We start from the raw sequence: 25624 nt of genomic DNA on the forward strand, positions 1-25624 counted from the left end.
AGTATCATCAAACTTACTTGTACTGGACCATCCTTAATACAGGCATGAAAGAACTGATGTTAGGGTAGTCTTTGCGAGGACACCTTGATTTAAGAACTTCCATAAATACTGCAATTTTTAAACTTGAAATTTGAAAAAGCAAAGAAGAGTGGAAGTGAATATGTCTCTCAATATGATTTTTTTTCTGCAGCTTAGCAGGACACCTCAGAAGCTTTATAGACACGAAAGAGAGAAACAAAGGAAATACTGCACTATAAAAGTGTATATTTTTTATGCAAAAACTGTTCTATAAGTATATTCACCATGTACTTATGTAAGTCAGACTGTTCACCACTCAGGGGGGTGACATTACATTTAATAAACCTGCATACATTGTGGATACTCGAAAGAGAAACCGTAATACAACCACACTGCTTTTATAAACTCAGGTAGGTCTTGGGTGGGATGAGAGACATCCTCACAATTTAGAAGAAAGAGCTACAGCAGGATGGACACAGGAAGAGGGAATTTAACACAGAAACTGGAAGAGAAACAAGGAGGATGGAAGCAGATGACAGGAACTTGTGGCATGATGAAGTAGAGCTGTTTAGGATATATAACCAGGCTTGAAGCTGAGTGCAAATATTACTCATGAGATCTCAGAAAACCCATCTTCAGGGATATGACTGAAGTCCAAGTTATGAACGTGATGATGGTGAGGCTAGGGTTAACAGGCTATTTGTTTTCTTAACTCAACTGTAGCTCTACGGAATGTGTTGAGCTACCTTTGTAACAGAAGAGACTAGAAGCATTGTCTACTCTAAGATTATCTCATCTTACTCCTGACAAAACCATCCTCTCAGCTTTAATCCTATCACACTTCAATCATGTAGGCTGAAATTGTCTTTGCTGGGTGTCTGCCTAAAGCTGCACACTGCTGGAAAATACTACTTTTTGGAGACAAGACTCAAAACTTGGCAAACCAAGACCTTTGATATCCTTTTAGTATTCCTGTGAAAATGTAAGGCATCTGGACACACTACATGTGGGAGGTATAAGAGTGCAGTGGGAGGAGGGTAAAAAATTATAACTATCACTAAAGCATAAAATCATTAAAAACCTATGCACTGAAGTATAATCCAGAGGTTACAGATATCTCTTGAGTGTACACCTGCTAAGTGGAAAGCTCTTTCTCCTATATTTATAATGCCTCATCCTATTCTATAGGCAATAGTAAAAAGAAACTGCCTTGTTGAGGCAAAATCCAATACAGAAAAATGGTCTACAGTAAGTTATTTACAGAAGAGAAGTTGGGAACAAAAGTCTAGAGAATGTACTAAGGGAGAAGAGTAGAAATGGGGCAGGAAAAAGACTGGAACCTGTGCGAGAAAAAAAATTATTGGGGTTAGCTAGAACATAGCTAAACTGGAGTAGCTAGTTTAGGAGAAAGAAGGTAAAAGAAGCTGCCAGGGACAGGAAAGTGAGGTGACTACGTTAGGTACAGTCAAACCTGCAGAAAAGGCTATACCAGTTGAAAAGTACATCCTTCCCAGTGCCTGTAATGGAACAAAGATTTTAAATTTCACCATTTTCTGATTGCAAATACATACAAAAATACATACATTAAAATGGCATTAATGTAAGTTTGCCAAATCAAGCACACAAAATTGGAACTAACGCAATTAAGCCTGCCTGTGTCCAAATACTGTCTATAATATGGTCTTTATCTATACATTTAGTATAGGATATTTGTATAATAATTAATACATATATTAGCACATAGATTATGGAAATTTCTATCTAATATATTATATATGTAGCTATATTATTGGTACTAGCTATATTATTTTTTTCAGGCAGTCCTCAAAGTGAAGATGAACATTATTAACAAGAACAAAACATATGGATGCATATACTAAGCTCTGTAACTACCAGAGTATATACTCTCTGAGTTTTCATTACAGATGATTAACTAAATCAGTTAAAAGTAATAAAAAATACCTTAGTAATTGAAAATGGCACTGAGAATACATATATATATAAAGCCATTCCATTATCACTGAAGAATGCTATTAATAAAATAAATCTAACAAAACTCAATGAGCTTTTTTAATATTCTGTTAAAAGCAGCTAAAGCTTAAATTTCTTTGTAGAAGGCTGAAATTAAATATGTATTAAATATGTTTGTATCCTTAAAGTCTGAAGCAAAAGAGTTTCAGGAAGTGGAGGGCTACCTATCTTTCTCAACTAAATGAAAGTGACTGAAGTCTGCTGATATTTAGTACACCCACATGCCTCATGTGCTGCTGTATACAAATGGTATACAAGATTCCTGTCAGGATTACAACATGAATAAAAACTTGTTTGTGAATGTCTTTCACCTACAGCTAGAGGGAAAAAAAAAGAAAGAAAAAAAGAACTATTAAGATGAGTAAGTGCTGTAATACACAGTTACTGCTAATTATCAAAATATTTTTCTACTAATTACTGGAAAAAAAACCACAGTAGTTTAAGACAGAGAGAATAGTTTGGAAACTACAAAAGAACAGAAGAATGAGTGAAACTGGCTACCGAGAGCTGGCTCTGAACACTCGAGTGATAGTTGGGTCATTACCAAGAGTAGAGAACACTCTAACATAATGTCTTCAAGTTTGCTACTATACATAAACATATGTAATTAAAGGGCTGAATCTCAACTCAAAACAGTTGGAAGTCTAAATTATCATTCAAAAAGATGAGTAAGCCAGTAAACAGACAGACTCAACTTCATGTTCTTGTATGCTAGCCATCTCCAATTTGGAATTACATATTTTAATCCTAAAGTTTTTTGCCTTGCTGGGATTAAACATCAGTCACGAGAATTTTGCCCTTTAACATTAGAGGGGATAAAAAAGCTTGGGGGAGAACACTTGCTCAAAGGAGCAAAATACAAAACCAGTAACAGAAACTGACAACTTTGTTCCAACAAGTCTGTAGCACTTGTTTGGCCTTTTGGGATCTATACAGAAAGTGACAAAACTGAAACAAAACCAGTATAAAGAAATGGAATGGATATTTCTCAAGTATTGAACATCTCTTTTTAAAATAAAATTTAAAAAAAAAAAGGCAGGCACCTAGCAGAGGTTAATCCCATCTCTGTATCCACACCAAGTCTGACAATTCTAAAATGCTAGGCTATCTTTTTCCAATAACTGCTACTATTTAAATTAAGTAGTTATGCTAGTTAAACTCTCCTAAGCAACTCTAACTACAAACTGTATTTCAAAACGTTCTGTTTACTTTACACCATTCTGAACCACAGATGACAAAGTTTGCTTGAAGCTGTAATTACTCTGCAAAGCTGGGAAGCCAATTAGAGGGCCTGAAACCTGCCAGTTCCAAAAAAAAAAAAAGAAGCACAGATCATCTGTTCAGATTTTATTAAAAAGTTTAAAGTTTGAATTCTATAACTTTAACCATATAATCTCCAGTGTTCTTTTCCTAAATACATTCATCCAGCATAAAAAATACACTAATGCTGTTTTATTATCTCATACATGGAAGCTTTCAACTTCAGCAGTTTGTTGATGTGGCTAGACAAGCATACTAAACATACAAGCAGCCATAAAAAACTGCCCTAAAAAAATGAACAGAAGGTTGCATATCTGAGAAATTATTTCTAATACAAACTGAGGGTAAACACAAAAGATAACTTCCTGCGATTATCATATGACATAAATAGTATTAAACCACTTTTTGTATTGTTTAGAATACATGCACTTTTAAATACAGAGTGCTACCTATATACAGATATGTGTATCTATCCATGTGTATATCTGTTTGCTTTACAATTTAACCTTGATTTCTTATTCTTCTCTTGGTCTTTCCTTTAAAATATAAAACACTTCTGTCCCAACCTTTACCTTCAGTTGCTACTGCCATTTTTTCTTTCTTATATCAAAATTTAATGAACACACTGCTACAAATACCTTTTTCCATTACTGCTACTCTGCACTTCAAATCCTCACTTTTCCCTGATGACCTTTTTTGTTAGACAAGTAGTAGAGCTACTACACCATTTTCCTAACATGAAGACAGATACATGTGCTTTTGCTCATATACATATGAAAAGCCATGGCTTTTATATATTTGTATGCACACCCACACACAACCCTTTTGCTTAGTCCTCTCTCTATTCTCCCACTTGTTTACTGACTCCCTATTGGAAAACTACTTTTCTGATGCTTCTCAAAATGCTTTCTCCTTTCTCACTACATTTTATCTATGGGGAGTATGACCCTAAAAGAAAATTCTGTCACATGGAAATTCATGTGAACAACTTAATATCCCTTTCTTTGGAATGCAGTCTTCCCCTAAAAAAGTCATCCCCAAAACTGCTGAACAGATCATTTTTCTTCGTTGTCCCTTTGATCATATCACTGTTCTCTTTACATTCCATATGTCTGACCCAGCGCTATCACATGAAATATAGGTAGCTTTTCAGCATGGTCTGTCTCAACAGCCTCCCCTAATCCTTGGTACCACACTTTATTCAGTACCAAAATGCCACCCATCCTTCTACTGCTCCAATTTCAGCACCACTTCTCAAAAGCATTTTTAATTTCTGTTTGCCATGCTGGTTCTCTTTTAAATTCTCCTCAAAACCCACCTTCAGCATGTATCAAAAAATGGGAGGGAGGGAAGGAAGGGAGAGAGAAAAGAAGGGAGAAGAGAGTAAAAACCTAACCTTGACAATGTTGTTGATGTGCTGAGACCACTGCCTGTACTACAGGCTAATACTGTCTCATTGTTTTCTCATACTCCCCCCATCTGTTTGCATCCATCTGCTGTCCCTTGTTTTATATTTGGAATTTTAGTGTTTTGGAGCAGGGACTGACTTTTTGTTCTGTACGAGTAGAAATCCCACTTCTGTGGGGCTTGGCTCATGATAAATACTTATACACACTACAATGATACAGCAACATATATGATTGATAACAACATATATAACAAACACCAAAAAATTAATCATGTTCCTTGAAGCTGAAAAAGATAATCCTTAATGCTTCATCATGATGGCAAGTCTTTTATTTACAATACTCTAAATTAAGTCTTTTTGTCATTACAACTAGTTTGCCATTCGTCCCCACATGCAAAGCAGAAGAATGAAAATAGATTTCTGCATTTTATTGTTGGGGCTTGTATGGGGTTTAGTTTGTTTTCACAGAAAAATTATACATCCTTCTCTGTCTTTCATGCAAACACCCTAAGTTTATTATGCAACTGGGTGTATCACACCAGCATAAAATCTCTCAGACGTGGTTGCAAACTTTGACCTGCCTTGCTCATACCAGGCCCTATTTAGATATAACTGGAAATTACAGTATGCTATATTGGTGTCTAAGAAAGCACTGCCCATTAAAATGGAATGATGGGACCAAGGAACCGATTTTCATTCATGACGCAAGCCAATAACTACATCCAAACTTTGAAGTCAAATGGCAAAATATCAACTATACTACCTAGAAATCACTCATAAAGTGATATGAAAGTCTCCTGAAGAGAACTACTGGTCTAGTTTTCAAAACAAACAAAACATTTCCCCATCCAACACAGACAGTAATATTGGTTATGCACATTAGAGTTCAAATTTCCGTAGATATATTTGCATATGCAGTGTGTTACACAGATTGCCATTTTTTCCCCATAAGTATTTTCAGTGTTTAATAAATATTATTCAATTGTACCATGATTATTTTGGAATTAAATCTACACTGTAATTGTAAGTATCTACAGTTACATGCTTATCTCTGGGTTCATGTCATCCAGTGTTGTGACAATTAGAAAAACCTGGGACCTTAAACTTAAATCTCATTGAAAAGTTAATTATGGAGTCGCACACAAGGTCCTACATAATGCCAAAGTACTCTGATGCCTAATTTAACCTCACTTAAAACATACATATATATTTTCCCACCCATTTCTTTAGAAAGTGCCTTCAGAATTCTTTGTAGCCCTAAGATCACTCCCCTGAAACCTTTCAATATTCATGTTTTGAAGATTTTTAAATCCTCAAAATAATAAAACCTTGTCTGTTGCCCAATGAAATATTAAGACTGGAATCCTCAACTGAGAATAGCCAAGGTTCACTGATCAACTTTTCTGCAGAGAAGAAAAAGAAAAAAAGGGTTATAAAAGGTCATTTTTTCACAGTTTAAAATTTGCTGTTTCTTTTCAAAGACAAGAAAAAGGGTAGCTGTAGCACAGAGTGCTTAGAAAGCACTGTCTTTCAAGACAGGAAAGAAATTCCAGGTGACATCATTTCTGGCCAAAGCTCAAAGGCTACTGTGAAGGGATACAGCTCTTCCCAATTATTCCCCACGTAAAGATCAAAATGAAGGCAAAGGGCCAATTCTTCTTCCTCATCCCAAATGTGCTATATGATTACCTACATACTCACTGCATATGTGAGAAGTATTTTTTATCAGTTAAGCCACAAACGCTCCTTAAATAGAACTGAAGTAGAATTCTTCCCCACTCTGCTTCCCCTAATAATGATGATAATCAAAGACTGAAGTGGTTGACACAAAGCAACACTGGAGAAGACAAAAACAATGTTGTGAGACTATGTTGATTTGGGGGGGGGGGGGAGAAGTCACTGAGGGTATACCTCCTGTCACCCAGAGTACTTGTTTTGTTCCAAAGAACCATAATGGAGTTTCAAAAGCCAGATTTTTTTTCCCCCATGCCTCTTCCTATACAGATAAGTTATACCAGCAGAATCCAGATTTTTAAACTGGTTCTGGCTGCATAAATGCCTAAGCAAAAGCAATTTACATTAACATATTTTCTTTTGCAGTTGAAGTGGGTTAGAAATGCACACCCACTCAGTTACTGTGACTCAATCAGGAGCATCTCTTTAAATTACAATAGCTTGATTACTTGCAACTGCTTGTCTCTACCTGAAAAGAGCTGAACTGATTTTGAACCAGCCAGTTCAAGAAAGCTCACATTTCTAAATTTACTGCTGCAAACCAGTTTCAACTAGTTTTAAGCTTCTGCAGTGAATTTCCCACCATTATAATTATGTCACCTTCTTTTACCTTTAAAAGACATATTTATATGTTTAAAGATATATATAGCACTGAAAGCACTGTTAGATGTATTTAAAACAACTTCATTCTCTCTGGCCTTCCTGTCATTCATGATGGAGTAAGCAGACAACACAAGACCAGGGAGAGAGTAATGCTCAGGTATGGGAATATAACTAGTTTGACAGAGCTGGATATAAAAGTTTTAAACTACAGAACAAGTATCAAACAAAGCAGAGCTGTACAAACTTTCCAGTGTTCAACTCCATCAGTACTACAAAAATAATGCCACAGCCTTGCCCTTTTCTGCTTAAATAACAAGCTGTAAGCAAGAGCCAAAGATGTCTATCATTTGGAGTGCAGAAAGTAGACTGAAACCACACTCTCACTTTACAGATAGCTACAAAGATTACATGAAGATAGGACTGTAAAGACATATCTTTAAGTCCCTGCCAACCTAATCAAGATGGTATTAACAGTGATCTCACACTCCATCTGCCTGGCTAGTAATTTATGAAAAATGTACTTCACTATTACAGGAAAAATATGTTGCACTGCTTGTGGCCACAAACCTACTGCAGCAGCTCAGGAACTCTTGGATCAGAGGCCATGTGACCAATTCTTGACATTTACCAGGTACTGCCCATGAGATCCAATTCATTCACACAGTGATTTTGTTTGCCCTACTCATGACCTCAACTTCAGACAAAATATATGACAAAATACCTTGCAATTTAGAGTGCAATATCATACTGGTTTTGTTTTTCATCCTGTGCATTCTACGTAAGTACTTCACTTATCTTCATGGGATTCTCTTTATGAGTGAAAAATCTCCCTATTCTTGCACTGATCAGCAATCATTTCTGTTTAAATTGCTCCTTTTTCCTGCCAGAAAACCTCATCTTGCTTACGAAAAGTGTATTTCTTCTATTAATACTGCATGACTGTTCCTTTAGCTTATATTGCCTAAGAATCAGACCTATGGCACTTGCTAGCTGCAGAAAGGAATTTTTTGTTTGTTCAGTTGGGTTGAGGAATGGGTGGGTAATGGTGGTGATGGTGTCATTGTGGAAAACAATATGAATTCTCCAATTTCTATCAAGGCAAAGTTCAGGGGCAGCATTTTAATACCAGAATTACATAAAATGACCTTTGGGTATCAAAATAACAAAAGTGACAAAACAAACAAACACACACCAGTATCAACACACTCTAATTAATTGCTAATTATGCATTTCTTCACTTAGCAGAACTACCATTTGGATCATCTTCCTAGCTGCTACAGCAAAGAAAAACAAGATATGCAACGAACATGGTAAAGCAGGACAAAAAAAAGCCTGCTGTAGTTCTACAGTAGTTCTTTCTGCTGCACACTGGAGAAAAAGTATCTAGGGAAACACTAACTGCAATAAATGAGTAGGTTAGGATATTTAGAGCAATAACTAAGGAGTTACAACCTATGATCTAGTCAATTCCTACTCATACAAGCAATCTAAAGATATCACTGCTTTTTATGCTGAATAGTAAAAAATGGCGAATTAACATCTATTATTATTAGAAAACTTGCACATCCAACATCATTTGCAAGACTTCTGTCACAATCAGAATATGCAGTTTTCCTTCTCTAGCTGTGAGAGAATACATGGGCTTGGAGCATGAGATTATTTTCTTAACAAATAAAATACACAAATTACTTTGTATACCCCTCTAAAAACTAAACACCCTCATTTATATACTGCAGTACACTAATGCAATTTTGAAAGAAACTGGGCAAATCTTCCAGTGTTCCTTTGAAAGTTTCTAGCTATAATATCCACAACTCATATACAGGAAGATTTTTTGCATAGTTGTATTTCCCCCCTTATATCATTCCCTTCACTTTTGTTCAGAAACACTTATCTAAAATCTCACTTTGCCAGATCAAAAAAAGCCCTACAGATTTATCTTCCAGAAACATTCTTGGAAAACAAGAAATCAAAATGTCTTCACTTTATCCAACAGATACACACTTTGTAGCTTTGCTAATATATGCAAATTGTCTGATTGCTTGAAATTACTGATTAACCAGGCTGGAGAGCTGATTACCTGATTATCCAAGAGAAAAATAATTTAGCATGATTTTGTGTCATTTGACAGTCTAGATAATTTTCTAATTAATTTGAGTTTTCAAGCGAATTCAGAGATACTACTGAAAAAAAGAGGTCAACGATCAGGATAAAAGTAAGCTTTCCAGGAATTTCCTTCTTACAGTAATAATTTGTCAAGTGTTATTGTTAGTTACAGATACTTCAGACATACACACGGACAAAAATGAGAACTCAGACTTCCAAAAACCAACCCAGAGCAAAATCTTCAGTGCTCTGGTAAAGATATCTTGTAGAGCTGGACATAAGATTAGTGGTGCACTAGTCTGACACATGGCATCAAACTTGCAGTGTTACCAATAAATTCTGAACTACACATGAAGCAATATGTAGCAGATATTTTTGTCAATATGCTGAGAGAATAATAAATACTGGAAATACGTACTTGCCACTGAAAAGTTGTTGAGTGGATATGGCAGATCCACATCCTGGGGCTTCTCCTTATAGCCTATGAAAGAGCCATCTGTCTTTAGCAGGAAGTATCTTGGCCGCCAGTTTTTTATATATTCTCCTAAAGGATAAAAAAAAATGTTCATTAATACTGTAGAAAAAAAAACACTTTGATATTAAAAAACATCAGTGTCTAACATTAATTACACCAAAATCTTTTCAGACATTTTCTTAACTCCCTACAAAATGGAACTGCAATGGTTAGCCTGGACTATACAGTAATGCCTCTGGAATAAGAAGCTAGAAGTACGGTACCGTAATATTCTGTAATTCTAAATTTTATCACACTATCCTCTTCAAAATCCTAAATCTTTACACGTATAAACACTCTGAAATTTGCTGCAGGCAAAAATAAGCACTGCAGCTTGATTTTTAATGGCAAAATGAAATCTAAACTACGACAAGGTAGAACATTTATCCTGCTGAGCCACAACAAAACCTATTAATTTCCTCAAATCATACACTAAACAAATACAAGAAAAGTTTGGTTAGTAGGAGAACCTACACAAAATATACTTAACAAATATATCTGCAAGCAGAAATAAAAAAGGCAAATCCAATTACCTTCTAAGAGGTAAGTCCCCCAACAAACTCACCACATCCACCTTACCCCTACTACCCCAGTTTGAGCAGAAGATTCTGCAAGCCATGAAGTATTCAGGCAGAAAGAAACATACAGAACATATCAGCAAAGACATAATAGCTTCATTATTGCCACTTATTTGCTATTTAAGGGTGGAAAAAAAAGATCTTTTTAATAGCATTATACTTTACAATGCCACACCAAATTCTCAGCAACAATTTCAGTTATATAGTTCAATTATTCAGTTAAGTACAGGTGAGTTTATATCTGTCCAACTTTCTCTCTCTTTGATTTCCATCAACTATACAGAGTAAATAACCTATGCACAAGTACTAAGACCTTAAATAAGCCACAGTTTCATCATTATACAATTGAACAGATTAAGAAAAAAAGTGTATTAACAATGCAGACTTTGCAACCATGCCAAGGACTTCTCACCATTTGCAAAACACTTAGAACAGACCACTCCAGCACCCCATTAGCTGTAGCTACTTAGCTTGTATACAATTCAAAGGTCAGAAAGAAGTTTACATCCATCTGACATGAAGATTACTCCATTGAAGGCTAATCTAAAAATTCATTAATCCCATATTTACCTTTCTATGAGAGGACTCAATTAATTGACAATGAAGTTCAACGTGAGAATTGTTAATATGGCCTAGCTGAACTTGATCACAACCTGTAAAGATTTTAATGCTGCTCAAGGGTTAAAAGTCTAACTAAAGCCATTTACATTTCTGATTTCCAATATGCATTTATGCAGAGAAGTGGGGTAGGGAGTAGCAGAAGAGGAAAAAGAAAAATTAACACCAGGTTATTCATGCTGAAATGTATCTCTTGCCCCTCAGAAGCAAAACTCTTCCTATTTAGTCCTGCTTCTAGATAGCAGGGTATCTACATGATTTTATTTTTTTTAATCTATTAATGGAAGTAGAAAGAAAAATGAAAATGTTACTTAATTTAACCACAAAATTAATAGAGCAAATATAACACCAGTTACATTTGTATTGACTCAGAGCTGTCTATGTCAGTTCTCTGGGGCTAGTTCAGCTGGAAACATCCCTACTGACACTGTCAACATGAACTGATTTCACAATGGGAAATCCCAGCTAACATAAAAGCAAATAAAACAAACAAACAAAAAAAACCACCAAAAAAAAAAACCCAAATGAACAAACAAGCAGAAAAAACAGGCATGACAGTTTGTAAGCTGGAGAACAAATACAAGTGCAATACGGGAAAACAAATGTGTAACTTTAATACCAACAGGGAAAAACATGTAATCATTACATAAAAAAGACATTTTTGAAGTAAGCTTGCCGAATACTTGAAAATGAAATAATCACAGGCTTAAGTAAAGGTATGACTCATAGTAAAGAATGTTTAAAAAATGCCCTATGACAAATTTACTGAAATCTTCATGAACTCAAAAGTTGAAGTCAAAACAAAACCTTATGTATCAGATCACCTAATGTGAGTTTTAAAAATATTAATATCCTTGTTGCTTTCTTAAACACACCATAAAGAGACTCTTCTGTACAATTCTAATAAATTATATCTTACTTAGTTGAAACAGTAAGTTACAAGAGAAAGTACTTATTCCTAAGTTTAAAATCTATCAAGATCTTACGCTTCTGTAGAAGGTGAATTAAATGGTAGGTAGACACCTAAGACTACTGAAGAGTTCAAGGACAGCATGGAGAGAATACCAACATGACTAAAGCAGGTCAGCCATCCAACAGTTCAGGTGCCAAAGACAGTCCTCCTTTCTGTAAGGAATAAACTGGACAGGCTCTGTTCTAAAAATCAGAGCCGATAGGGTAAGTACAAGGTAAGTTCAAGAAAGAACGTAAGACTTCATTTACTCACATACACACTCTTCAGAATTAAACCTGTAGAAAAGGAGACCCTTCTAGCAGGTGCTGTTAGAGACCCACGCCAGTGCACACTTCCCTGATCACTTAATCCCTCTTCTCTTAGGACAACATTTTAGATTGTATTTGGCTTCTACTAGGTACTCAAAGACTCTTTATCAGGAAAGACAACAGATTTTTTATCATCTACTAAGTTATGTAGCTGATGATCTGCCTGGAGAAAAACCATGAGAAAAGTATGACCAGCACTTTCAAGCTCCTCTGAAGGGAGCTAGCGACTTCAGAAAAAAGCTAATCACAAGAAGATATAAATATTGAATGACGTATGAGTACGAGTTTTCTCGTGAGCACAGCTGTACTTCTGTCTTCGCCCTGCATACTATAGCCAGGCAGAGGAGATGTAATTTAAAAGCAATTGCAAAATACTGTGTCTTCATAAGGATCCATATATTTCTTTCATAGATGTATTTCTTTGAAGAATGTTTCTCCTAAGCAATTCCTCAACATGAATCACAGTCAGACTTTTTCAAGACATCTGTACAAACGCACACATACACCAAACCCCCTAGTTTTGTCTTGAAATGACCAATATTCCAATACCTCCTTATGGTCTATGCATGAATATTTATCATTTGCCCTTTATTTATTTTGTAATTTTAATTAACAAATGGGAGAACACTTTTGAAGACTAAAGTAAACAGTGGTATCAGTGAACAGTTCACTTAGCAGCTCAAGTGGTTTAATGGCTCTCAAGATGCACTCTAGGTACTCTCATACAACTGCACTCCCTCTACAGAATCTCCTTAAAGATAGAAAAACATTTTAGCCCATACTTCTTAATAGACATCTTGTTATGGAGCTGCTTTGAAAGAGAAATAATCCATACAAAAAATACTAAAACACAGCAGAGTATTTGAAAAAGAAAAAACTTCCACATCTCTAACTTACCAAACCCCTCATTAAAAAAGTGTATTTTACAGTATGCACAATATTAAATCACTTTAAAGATACTTGGAGTGGATGTTTATCAAATAGCTCAATACAAGCAAACAACAGGAAATTTACATCTAAAATTAATTAATTCAAGTGAAAAGAAATTCCATGCAAAAGGAGAAGTCTAGGCAGGCTAACCAAACCACAAGATATCCTGATAATTTAATGAACAAGCTCTGGTACTTAAAAAGCAGTGGATCTGCCATAGACAATCAATCAGTTTGTACCCTGCTTCCTGCTGAGTTAATGCAAGCTAAATTATTATTTTGCTTAAATTTACACCCTTCTAAGTTGAAAAACATGTTCTTTTAGGATCTGTTTACTAGACAGCAAGAAGAGGTCTCTAATTTCAACCACTACAGCAAAAAAAGCCAAGCAATTCCTACCTGATTTTAATTCTAGTGAAAGTTTTTCAAGCTACTTGAGAAAAGGGACACTAGAATATATACCTCCTAGATATACACAAACAATAAATACATACATACAGAAAACAGATTTACAATCAGTTTTAGATTATTGGTGGCTGCTTTTTTAATAACTACCAAGAGAATACACCCAAAAGATTAAATAAGGCATGAAATACATGAAAATGCTATCTGATCTTTGTGCAAAATGCACCCTTATAACACGGAACTCTTTAATTGATGTTGTATTTAATAATACACTGGCTAACAACACTAAGAAACAATGCTTAATGGAAGTTTATTTAGAACGTGACCTTTGTGGCTGGCTCTGTATTAGCCTCTGTGCTGCAAGCTTAATGATTTTTCTTGTCTACCTGTGACAGCTAGTAACAAGAATCCTGCCTTCAGGACATTTCCCAAATATGTTTGCTCTAGTGATGCAATGCTTGTAGTTTTGATACTGCTGAGGAGCTTCACAAAGAAGAGCTTACTAAGAAACCATATGAGCAGTCAACAAACCCATGTTAGTCAAATGTACCACTCAGAGTTCTTTTTTTTTTTTACTTCATCTCAGACTCAAACTCTCTCTTCAAACATACACTTCACCTCAGATTCAATGGTTGCTATTGTTAGTCTCACCACTTCTCATCCTAAGCATATGGAGATTTAGTAATTCTTGAAAAATTATTCAGTAATTTAAAATTAAGCTCATTATTTAAAAAAGTTGGGTGTTTTTTTCAAAATCACTTCTGCAAAACATCTACATTTTTCAATATGTAAATGGCTTTAGAGGTGTGAAGGAAATGTCTTTAATATACAGTGCTGATAAGCAACAGAAACCTGAGTTCAAAAACTTGCTTCCTTAAAAGAAGCAACAGCTGCCACACAGACATAAGTGAGATTTAAGGAAAGGAGGAGAAGGGGGAAAAAAAAAGAAAAAGAAAAACAGAAAGAAAGAAAAAGGGGGGGAAATGCCTCATCTCTGTCATCAATTTACTAAAATGGATTAATAGAAAAAATATTGTTTGCTCTTTTTTCTTTTTCTTTCTTTTTTTTTATGGCACATTTTGTTAAATGAAAACTCCAGTTCCCCTACACTAATATTTAATACCAAGGAGAGGTGGGGAGGAATGAATTTATTTAAGCAAAAAAAATAACATAAAAGTAAATAAAATAACTTAAAACCAAGCCATTTTTCTCTAAAAGAAACAACTGTAATTCATGTCAGGTCAAGTAAAATATCAGAAGTAATGCCAGTGGTTTTGAGATTGAATTTACTCACCTTGGCCCTCTGAGGGCAGTGTTACCTAACACACGATTAGAAGCATCAGCAGACTATTTGATTAAGTCAGCAGACACCAGTGAATGTAAAGCACTTCTGTTAAATAATTACTTATGTCTGATTTAATGATAACAAACTTGTAAGATAGTTCAAAGCTACTGCAAAAAATAAATGTTTTTAAAAAACCTGAAACAGTATACCTGTGCTCATGACTCCCTCAATCTGATATGAATGTGCAATTATACAGAATACAAAAGATTTGACAAAACCTTAATGCACACCAAAAAATTAATTTAAGCTGGTATTTTTCCTACTGCGCCTTAGCATTTTAAAAGCTATTTTTATTATACACCCCCTCTGAAATATTTGCCAGCTGTTCATAGAGAAGCAGAATTTGGAACTAACGTTTTCTGATTCTGTCTTTTCTGCTGTGAGACAGTGATTATTTATTTATACTAACTGTTTTCCCACAGATCCCAGTAATGCTAAATGACATTTTCAGCACATCCGTACTTAACGTTAGACAAATTAATTTTTCCACTCACAACTAGGAAATAGGAAACATTTCATGCGAAGTGAGTGCATCGGCTCATGTCACAGCTAAGAATCATTAAGTTTCTTGCAAAATGAGGAATTAAGGTGAGAAAGTTCAAGCGCTTTTCACTGCCCACCTCATCACAACAATCCAGTGCAGATATAAAGACTGGTCAATTTATGTTCAGCAATTCACAGCTGTGTGGTCAGAAATCAGTGAAAACTGCACAGATGTTAAGATTCTGCAGAAGGCAGCAGGCAGCGTGGGGAAAAAGATCTAGAAGTTCCCCAGCTGATCAAGAGGAGGGAGAAGAAAGCAGGGACAGCATTCTCTTCTCCATGGCAGCCAAGATACACTGAAGCAATAGTAAGTATTGATCAGATATGAGGGCTCCTAGTACTAAAACAACATACTTCCAAGTGGAAAGGGGGAGCCACCAGCAGTGCAAAGCCAAAGTAGTTCTCCATGGTCTCAGTATGCTCCTCTGCAGGTAAAGTGATGGAAGGACCACTCTCCTCAACGGGAAGTTCTTCCCTACTCTTACTGTGGAGTTTCTTCCCCCTAGGTTCTATATGCAACCTATGTGCCCCACCTCATTCAAAGCACTAGTCCCCCATTTTTTAACCAGGACTACTGCACTGCCTTGTGCAAATTCATCAGTACTTCAGTTCTTGCTGTTTATTCAATGCTTTCCTGTTGCATTAATCTTTTCTCTAAAATATCAAAAAATCTATAGGGAAATACTCAGTAATAGAGAGACATGCAGCTATTCAAACGTAAATGAAGTTTTCAAACTGGTCATCTACAATATCCACACAGAATTACTGATGTTTTTTGGCATCTCATGGAAAATAAATGTTCACAGCACACACTCGATTTCCATATGCAAATGGAAATGCCCTTATGTCCTTTTAAAAACTCATATCAGAAATACTCAGTTAGCTAAAATCCTGATAAATTGAGAATTGACCTTTACCATGTCCATTTTGAGCCAACAGGAAGAAAACCTTGCCAGTTTCAACATCACTCTCACTTCACCATCATTCTTTAAGGATAAGAATTAGAACAATAAATAAATTTAATAGAAGTTGGTATTAGCACACACTGTCTGGAACAACAGAGTTCTGTATTGCATCAGCACCCCTGAACAACAAAGGAGATCAATATTTTCTAAATATGCCTGCTATTCAGGAATTGAAAACCAAGGTCTATATCTCCTGGAAACATTTAGGGATGCTGCTCACATTTTCCAAATTTCTCTCTTGCATAAGGCTTTATCAGATCAAAATTCACAACACTGTTTAGCAGCTTCTCAAAGCAGTTCTGTAGGTTTTAATAGTGTTGTGATATAGACGTGGTAAATGCAAAAAAAAACCATGTAGAATATTGTCTCCCATCATTTTTTCATAGCTAAAACCCTCCACATTCTCAGTACTTTTAAATATTTGTATTTTTTTTATACAGGACTATCAGCATCAAGTGGTACTTTGTGTAACAGAAAAATTATGACTCTCTTCTGTTTTTAATGAAGTGCTAGTAGACCAAGGATCTTTTTCAGATTTTGAAAATATCTTAAAAGAACACAAACATTCATCTGTAAATTACACTACGACAGCTACAGCAGCGACTTAAATTCGTATACTTGGTACAAATGTATACATTAAATCAGACAATTAAAATGTAAATGCTTTTACATGTAGTTAGGGTGAATTAAACATCTTCTTAATATTCTCTACTTACAACATTCTGTAAAACAGCCAACTCTAGTTTACCCAAGAACTCTCAAACTTTTCATTGTTTGCAAAAGAGTATGATAAGTTTGACAATAACATTATCAATCAGCTGAGTTTCTTTGACAGATTAATGTGTTGTCAAAAATTATGTGACTTTCCCCTCTTAAAATTGGTATATTTGCTAGCATGCTTTCACAAAGCAAGCCGTCTCACTTTACAACTCAGCACATTGCAATAATTTTAAGATAGCTCCTCTGAACTTTCTCCTTGTCACTAGGTGTGCTCCCAGCCTCATACCTTGCCAGCTACCAAAAAGCTAGCACCAACATTGTTCGTCTATGTCTCTGACTCACGCACATTGCTGCAGTTAACCATTTCGCTTTATCATTTAGCCAGCATTATTTCCAAAGAATCAGTCTAAGATACACAGAAGCATTCCTCAAACTGCTTGAGTTGAAACAACAGCTCCACTGCTGCTGTACACACATCAGGAGAACTCTCTGGTTGCATGAAATGCTTCACGATAAACAGCAATGCAGCACTACCCAAGTAACCTGGGCTGTACACCAGCAATGACAGAACAGAGAAAACAGCACAATTCGATGGAGAACTGACAACCCAACTAACAGGCAAAAAGCAATTCTCCACTTGAAGCGCTGGTTGACCTCTGCCAAGGCTCTGATGTGGAAATCAGCTCTTGGGTAGGAGACAGCCACACCTGAATCTTCAGTCAGAATTAAGTTGACATAATCCTAAACTGACTTCTGCCACCCTGTCACAGTGATAATAAAAGGGCACATCAAATGCTCCCATCAGTAATTATCATTATCAATAACTTACAGACTTGGTGCATCTTAGACCTAAGACGGAAGACACAATAAAAAACGGTTCTTTCTCTTTCAGTGGGAGCTTGGTGGAAAGAGGTGCTTAGATTCATTCAGATAGTACTGAAGTTATGCTGTGACTGACCAAAAACCCCTGATATATACTGATAACTGGAAGAAATGCCTGCAATCCACAGCAACAGTGCACCTCAACCACTATTTCATTTTCCATTTTTCACTTCAATATAGGTATCAGAATGTTGAATTTCACATAATATTAGAGAAGAAAATTCAGTATTTCAAAGTTTCCATTTTTATCTTTAAAGTAAGGGATCACCTGGATAAGACAATTAGCCCTTCTGGGCTAATTTATTCTTCCTCCATGACTGTATCATTTTTCACATTTCTTTCACATCATCCTGGAAACTCAACAGCACCAGAAATCACTGAGCAAGAAATAAGAAAGGATTTTAGTGGAAGAAAGAAACCAGTATTCCTATAGAGCCATCCAAATTTATTTTATGTGCAACTGTCAAACAGGAAAATGCAAGTTATGCCTGACCAGCTCCTTGCTTTGGGGAAAGAACTGAAAATAAGATCAAGTGAAAGAGAAAATTAGTTGCTAATCTCACTCTAACCCCTAGCATTTACTTGTCTGTGATATAATACTAGACAATCACCGATTGGCACTTTCTGCATAAGAAAAGCTCAGGATGCAGTAGCAGGGGTATACAACATATCAGTCTTGAGGTAGACAGACAAAGATATGTACAAACTTGTAACAGCACCTGTCCACCAAACATCTGAGACTGAAATAACTGCATCACTCTTTCTACTTCCACAATACCAAATTTATTAAGCTGTTAGGTTTTCTTTTTTTTTAAACTCACCACATGGAGAAATCAGAAGTTTTCTTCCCTACAAGAAAAGGCTCTTTTTAGGAATAAACAACAGAGGGAGGGAAGATATTAAACTCCTGAACTAATTAACAGAAGTAAAGGAGGCGGTGGGGGACAATGATAATTAATATGTACCCTCCTCCTAACCAAATCTCCACATACATTCATTCTGTATATGCACACACAACAGCAGCATCATAAACCGTCTCAAGTTCTTGCCATTATTCAGTTCGACATCTGCACATGTTTATGCGTCTCTCCAAACAACCTCTTGAACACCCTGCTGGAGCTGTCATTTTTTTCTTCTCCCTATCTGGCAGATGGCAAGTCAACAATCGGCATCAACAGCAGCCGAATATCTCCCCCCTCTATCCGACCCCCCTAAACAGACACAATAATAACTTCTTTGTGCTTCCCCACAATGCAGCTGCTTAAACCATTTCGCTACAAGGCTGCTTTGCCTTAATAAAAAAAAAAAAAAAAAAAAAAAAAAAATCCCTTCTGTCAAGTCTAAAAAGCAGCATAATGTTAAGCAAGCTAAAGCCACAGCACAGCTGCAAACGGGCAGACACATTGACAGCTCCTCCCTTAACAAAGCCCTGTGAATTGAAGGGGGTTCATCTGAGGCTCACACAGTAATTAGTATAAAAAAGTCCGACAGCCTCTATTATGCTAGGAAAAAAAAACTGGACAGAACTGGGCTGCTGTTTTGCGTCAAGAGTTCTGCTGCAGAGTAGATAAATCATGTTGGGTTTTTTTCCTCTCTTTTTAAAGACAGTAATAAGGAGGATGAGAGAAGCTAATTTGAAAACTTGGACACAGTAATTGTACCATATGGTGAGCATTTATCCCTTCTGAAATACACGCTAACAGTCACTTACATGCACAGTGCTTTGTTTTACAGTTGTTATTCTCTCTACCATATTCATAAAATGGATCTGAATATCCGATACTCCAGAGAAGTTGTGTGTAATTAGCAGCAAAACTGCCTCAGCTTAATATATTGGCCTACCATGGCAATCTAGTTAATTGCAGAAAATCCCATGCCCCCAAATTTAAATAGTGTCCACTTCAAGGTTTTTTTATTTCTCTCAAACTGGCTAAATATCACACATAATAAAGTTCAGAGAAGTAATTTATTGACACTAACGCTCCTTGAATCTGCTGGCTCCAAAATGAGTGAGCGGGAGGTATTTTCCTTTTCATCTATGCAGTATAGAGGAATTAATTGGAGAACTATATAACAGTAATCACAAAATATTTCAGTTCCATTGTACTTGGGTAAGGAACTGCTCCGTAAACTTTAAGGTTAAACCAAACTTCAGAATGGGGCACAGGAGGGAGACAAAGACTTCAAATCCACTCCCCTATTTTCTTCCTTGATTGGGCCTTGTAGTATTTTTATTAGCAATCCAAGCACTTCATTCATAAGGACCATCAAAATTTGGAAAATATACCATCCAGCTCTCAGGGTCTGCGTGCTCTTTACCACATACTTCCAGCTTTTCAGCCTGTTCATTCCACCAAAGCATCCTGGAACCACAGAAGGTAAGGAACCAGTTGAGTGGAGCTGAGAAAATGTAGGCTTCTTTAAATAAAGGAATCACTGTAGTTAAACGTCACAATTAATAAACCTTAGTAGTAATGCTTACAGAAAATAAGAAGTAGGAAACTTCCAAGCAAGGGAAATACAAAGCTTAAGCAAATTAAGAGATGAAAATTCGGTGAAAAATTAACAAGATATAAAATTAAGTCTGCAACTGAGGCAATGGTATTTGGAAAGAACCAGAATGGTTTCTTCTATTGGTTTTTACAACAATAGAAATCTGCTTCAGGGAAGAGATAAATACTTTCAACTCTCCAGATCAAAAAAGTAGTATTGGAGCAGAGTGCTAGGTACTAAGGAGTCCCAGAACTAGGCAGAATACATCCACAATTACTAAGAAACTGTAAATGAGGTGAAAACCATTGGCAAAAACCAGCTACCCTTCAATGATGACAGTTAAGATGAAGGATTACAGAGAATTACACCCCACACCACCCAAGAAGAACCAAAAAAAAAGGCTAAAAAAGAAAAATTGAAAATTTCAAGTCAATTACCTGGATGTCAATCAAAGAAAACTGTAATTCTGTTTTTAATCATACACTTAAATAATGCAAACTGACATAAAATAAACAGAGCAGCACTGCAGTTGAGTAGAAAAATCATGCTCAAGATACATATGGGATTTCCTTAAGAATATCAATTAAAAAAATGGATAAGACTGACACAATTTATTTCAACTTTTTATAAGCTTTTAATGAGTTTAAGGGAGTGGTAGTTGTGTGGATGAAAAAGCCTGTTTGATGGAACAGAATAGAAATAGGAAACTGAGTAAAAGGAAGAGAGCAAACTAGGATTACAGAGTCAAATTTCCACCCATGATGCTCTACAGTTCTCTGCTAGGAACACTTTAGTGAAAACATATGATAATGATCTCGGATCACCACTGCATATACTGCAAGACAGTGAAATTATTCAAGTGTATTAATAATGTGAAGAATTTCAGAGTGGCAAAGCTATGCCAGTGAGCTGAGAAACACCAGATGAAACACAGTGAAGAATTACTTAAATTAATAAACAATTACAGGAATAACCTGAAATACTCATACACCATGTTTAGTTTTAAATTAACCACTAAAGAATAATTAATGTAATCTTTGCTTGACTATGCAGTACTGAGATGAATGAAAGAATAATATTATAATTTGTAAAGTTACACAATATCAGGAACACTGAAAATATTATTATTCCCTAATAAACAAATAAATTACAGGTTTGCTAACGATATTTTTAAAAATGACAAAAGAACAGAAGGGCTTCAGAGACAAAACACACACACACAAAAACAGAGAGAAGCAGAGTGAAGAGAGAAAGACTGGATTAGTCTTCAGTTTCAAAGGATGAACTCCAACAAAAGGATTTAACAACACAAATGGCCAATAGTAGAATAATCAGTCATCTCATAGCAGCACATTTTCAGAAGAGTTCAAGAACAGATTTTCAAACATTCAGCATCTAAAGTTCTAGCTGTAACATCACCACGTAACTAGCTGTTTGCACCATGGCAATGCCAGCCACTCTCCCACCAATCCAGCACCCACCACCTACTAGCACCTTTAGAAAAAGCCAGCCTCTCCTCTAACGCTGTGAGGCATCTCCAAATGTGTGCGAGCACTTATTCTTAAAAAACTACAATCTCACATTCAGGAAATTGGAGTCCACTTTCAATATAGGCAGGTTCTTCCTTTAACTGCTATGTGGTTTTGTCCTGTACTAGCCAAGGAGTACAGACGGTGAATGAAAGTTCCGGTACTTGGCCATTGTGGTTCACCTTAAATAACTTCTACTACCAGCACAGTGCATGTGGCAAGGTGAAGAACACTTGTGAAGGAAGTGTGCAGTGCATCCCATGTCCCACTCTATGATTTCAGCACTGGAATCCATGCAGCAGAGGCAGATCTGCAAAATGATCTAACCAAAAATACATCCCAAGAAAACAGGATTTGACCACATCAAAATGATTTCAGTTCACTCTACAGCTAGTATCAGCACCAAGGAGAAATGACTAGCTAGGGGGAAGAAAGAAGCAAAGGAGAAGGGGTATCAGCATGAACCTAAACAAGATTACCTAATGATTAAATAGACTGACGGTCTACCTTGTGACTGCAATTCTTATTTTCCAATTAAATTAGAAAATCAGATTCAAGTGATTCAAATTTCTAGTATCAACTGCATCTCTAGGCAATGATGACACGATTGTTCTTACACAATATTAAACCAAAAATTTCCTAATACAAATTTGCCTAATACAAATTCATATTCTATACAAGCAAAAAATACTCTGGCATATATGTTTTTGTGTAGAAATTACAGATGAAAAAATATGTCAACTATAAAGAATAAGTACAAACCTCAGCACTGTGGCAAATAACTGAAAAACCACTTAGAATTTACAACTTGAAAACAGCTAGAAATACAATACCTTGACATGCATTTCTGAAGTGGCTATTATGATTTAATAATATTAACAAAATCTTAGCAACACAGAGATCTCAATATAAATTGATATTCTGAGTAAGCCATGTAATACTTTCCATAGTAGAAGCAGTGCCAAGAGGATAAAAACTATTTGGTCAGTATTTTCTTAAATTTGCAGCCTACAATTAAAGTAATGAAACTAAAAAAACAAACAAAAAAAACTTAGGTTTTTAATCTCAGTATTCTACATATTTCTAAATCATTTCACTGCCTTAAATTGAACAAAACTGTTCATAACACCACATAAGAATCATAATACAGTTCAATTTTAATATACATATTTCCCAGTATTTTCTATTGTATGATTTCATCATATTAAAATTGCAATAAATATTCAGCCAAATGAAGCGTTCTTTTGCTTCAAGTTTTTCCAGTCCTCTGAATGAAAAGAAAGCTTGACTAATAAGCAGAAATGCGAAATTCCTACGCGATTTTAGTAGCACACAATTTTTGCCTCATTTTCAGCCACTTAAAAAGCATCTAAAACAGAGCTATGAATTATGAACCCCAAAATTCCAAGCGACAAGATAGAACAGAAAGATAAGTGACCTGAATAAGACATATGACTTTATCTAGCCAGCATCAGGATGAGGTTTGTTACTGGTTTTCTGCTAACAGACATGCATTTTGTGGGTTTTCTGCTATGAGCATATATTTTTTTCCTAATCTGAATTACTGAAAAGTTTTTAATGACAGCCTCCAAAACAGTTTTGATGCAAAAGGCACTCTAATAACTTATAGGATGACCTTAAATAGATCTCAGCAAACTCTACAATTACATTATTCAATGCAAAAGTCAAATTTCATACAAGATGAAACACTGATTAGCTCCTCCTACATCTGGCCTTTCTGAAATTCTGATTATGCATACAATAATTAACTGGCATCAAATATTTAACATTTGTTACACCAAAATAATAGGGACCAATAGGAACTGTAATTTTCAAAAAATGTATTTGCACCATTTTTAATTAACTAAACAGACTGATACGGTTTTAGTGGATGCTTTTTCCTCTACAAAGTAAACAGCACAATTTCCTAATTAACAAAAACAAAATGGAAACTGACTTACAACACTGACTTCAAAATCCTTGTGAAAGTCTGTACTGGTGGTGTCACAAATGCTGTCACATCTGAGCAGGTATTGTCTGTAGAAGGTTCAGAAATGTTCATTTTAATCAAAACATTTATTAGAGGTAGTTATGTCTTTTGTTTTTCATTTAATGAACTACAGAATCCCTTAAGAATCATGGTTGCAACTCCCTTTAAAAATAATAAATTAGGTAAAACCTAAATAGCTGAAATATAAGGATCTCATCCATAATGGATATAGAAACTGATGTAAAGTATGGATTTCCCCTCACTCTTACACTTCCATCAGCCTTTAATAATGATGTTTGCATAATACTGATGTAACACTCACATTTTCCGACTTGCTTAAAATGACCTACAGATTATTCCTTCAGAGTGCTAAAATGCCAGTGATGGACTAGAAGACAGGACATGCCATTTCTCCAAGCTTCCAGTTATTTTTAAATTTTCAACTTCATGATACTTCAAAGACATACTAACTTAGTGTTTTGCAGTGCAGAGAAACAAACTACTAAACAGCTACTTTTCTTATGTCAAGAAATCATCACATTGCTGGTCCAAATCCCAGAGACAAAGCTGGGGACACTTGTTCAACTAGATGCAAGTTGCAAGTGTCTGAAAAAAGCCTCTTCCTTCTCTGCTTTTTCCCTGTGCAATTTGGGAGCATGGCACCGCCAAAAGGACCATGCTGCACTATGAGAAAGGATTTGAGCTGTGTAGGTGGCTGAAGAACTCTTAACATTCATCCTGCTATTTAAAGCATTTAAAGTATAACTATTTATATACTTAAGTTTCTTTTGATGCAAGTCATCTATGTTCTATAATTGTTTCTGTATGTCCCCAGTACAGACAAGCAAACAAAGAAAGAAGCTTTCTCAGTAATGACTTACGGTGAGAAAAATGAAGTTGGGTACAGAAATTCTTCAAACATCTTTTAAAATTTCATGTCTGTGACATAAGAACTGTAACAAATGACAATGGAATATAGCTATGCTTTTATTTTAAATTCCAAAAAGGGGGGGGGGGGGGGGGGGGGAAGTAAATCTCATGCCAGAATGAGGTAGAGGACATATGGGCAGTCTATCACCTGACTACCAAACAGCAGTACTAAAGCTGACACATGTTTGCTAATCCCGAGAGGTAAAATGCTGCTTTGTCTTCTGGGGGTCGTACTGCAGATGAGTGTCGGTTATGATGCTGATGCATTTTTCCATGCTGATGTTCCCCAGGGAATCTGAGTTCCCCATCAGGGAGAAGCGACACAAATTTTTCATCTCCTCTAAAGAGACTTCCATACTTTTGTTTACCAAGTGTGCACATAAGAATAGCAAGCATCAGCAGCACAGCTGAAACACTTTTAACAAAAGCTTTTCTTCTGGATGACTACAGTTTAATTCAGTTCAATTTCATACCAAGACTATTTAGTTTTAGTGACAGCTTGATCTTGTACCAACAGATCACACACAGTTTGATAGGAAATGACTGAAATTTAGTCACATGATTATTGGTTACAGACAGCAACCCCTCTTCAGACAATCTGAGATGATTAAGGGAGGAGCATCTCCCGGAGATATGGTCATTCTCTAATACACTTTTAATCTCCGTATGGGGCAGAATAAGGTGAGGTCAAGGGATCAATGACCACTAAGACAGATAAATGCTCTAGTTCTCTTCAAGTTTC

General features: G+C 35.8%; 1 protein-coding gene across 1 annotated transcript in view; it reads right to left on the minus strand.

The window, feature by feature from the left end:
- AKT3 (AKT serine/threonine kinase 3) overlaps positions 1 to 25624 on the minus strand; it is a 137695-nt gene that overhangs the window by 60466 nt on the left and 51605 nt on the right. Inside the window, exon 2 of the mRNA XM_005146018.4 lies at positions 9579 to 9704. Coding sequence (XP_005146075.1) covers positions 9579 to 9704 — 126 coding nt within the window. The remainder of the gene's footprint in view (positions 1 to 9578; positions 9705 to 25624) is intronic.

Source organism: Melopsittacus undulatus, chromosome 3 (genome assembly GCF_012275295.1).
Source record: "Melopsittacus undulatus isolate bMelUnd1 chromosome 3, bMelUnd1.mat.Z, whole genome shotgun sequence".
NCBI lineage: Eukaryota > Metazoa > Chordata > Aves > Psittaciformes > Psittaculidae > Melopsittacus > Melopsittacus undulatus.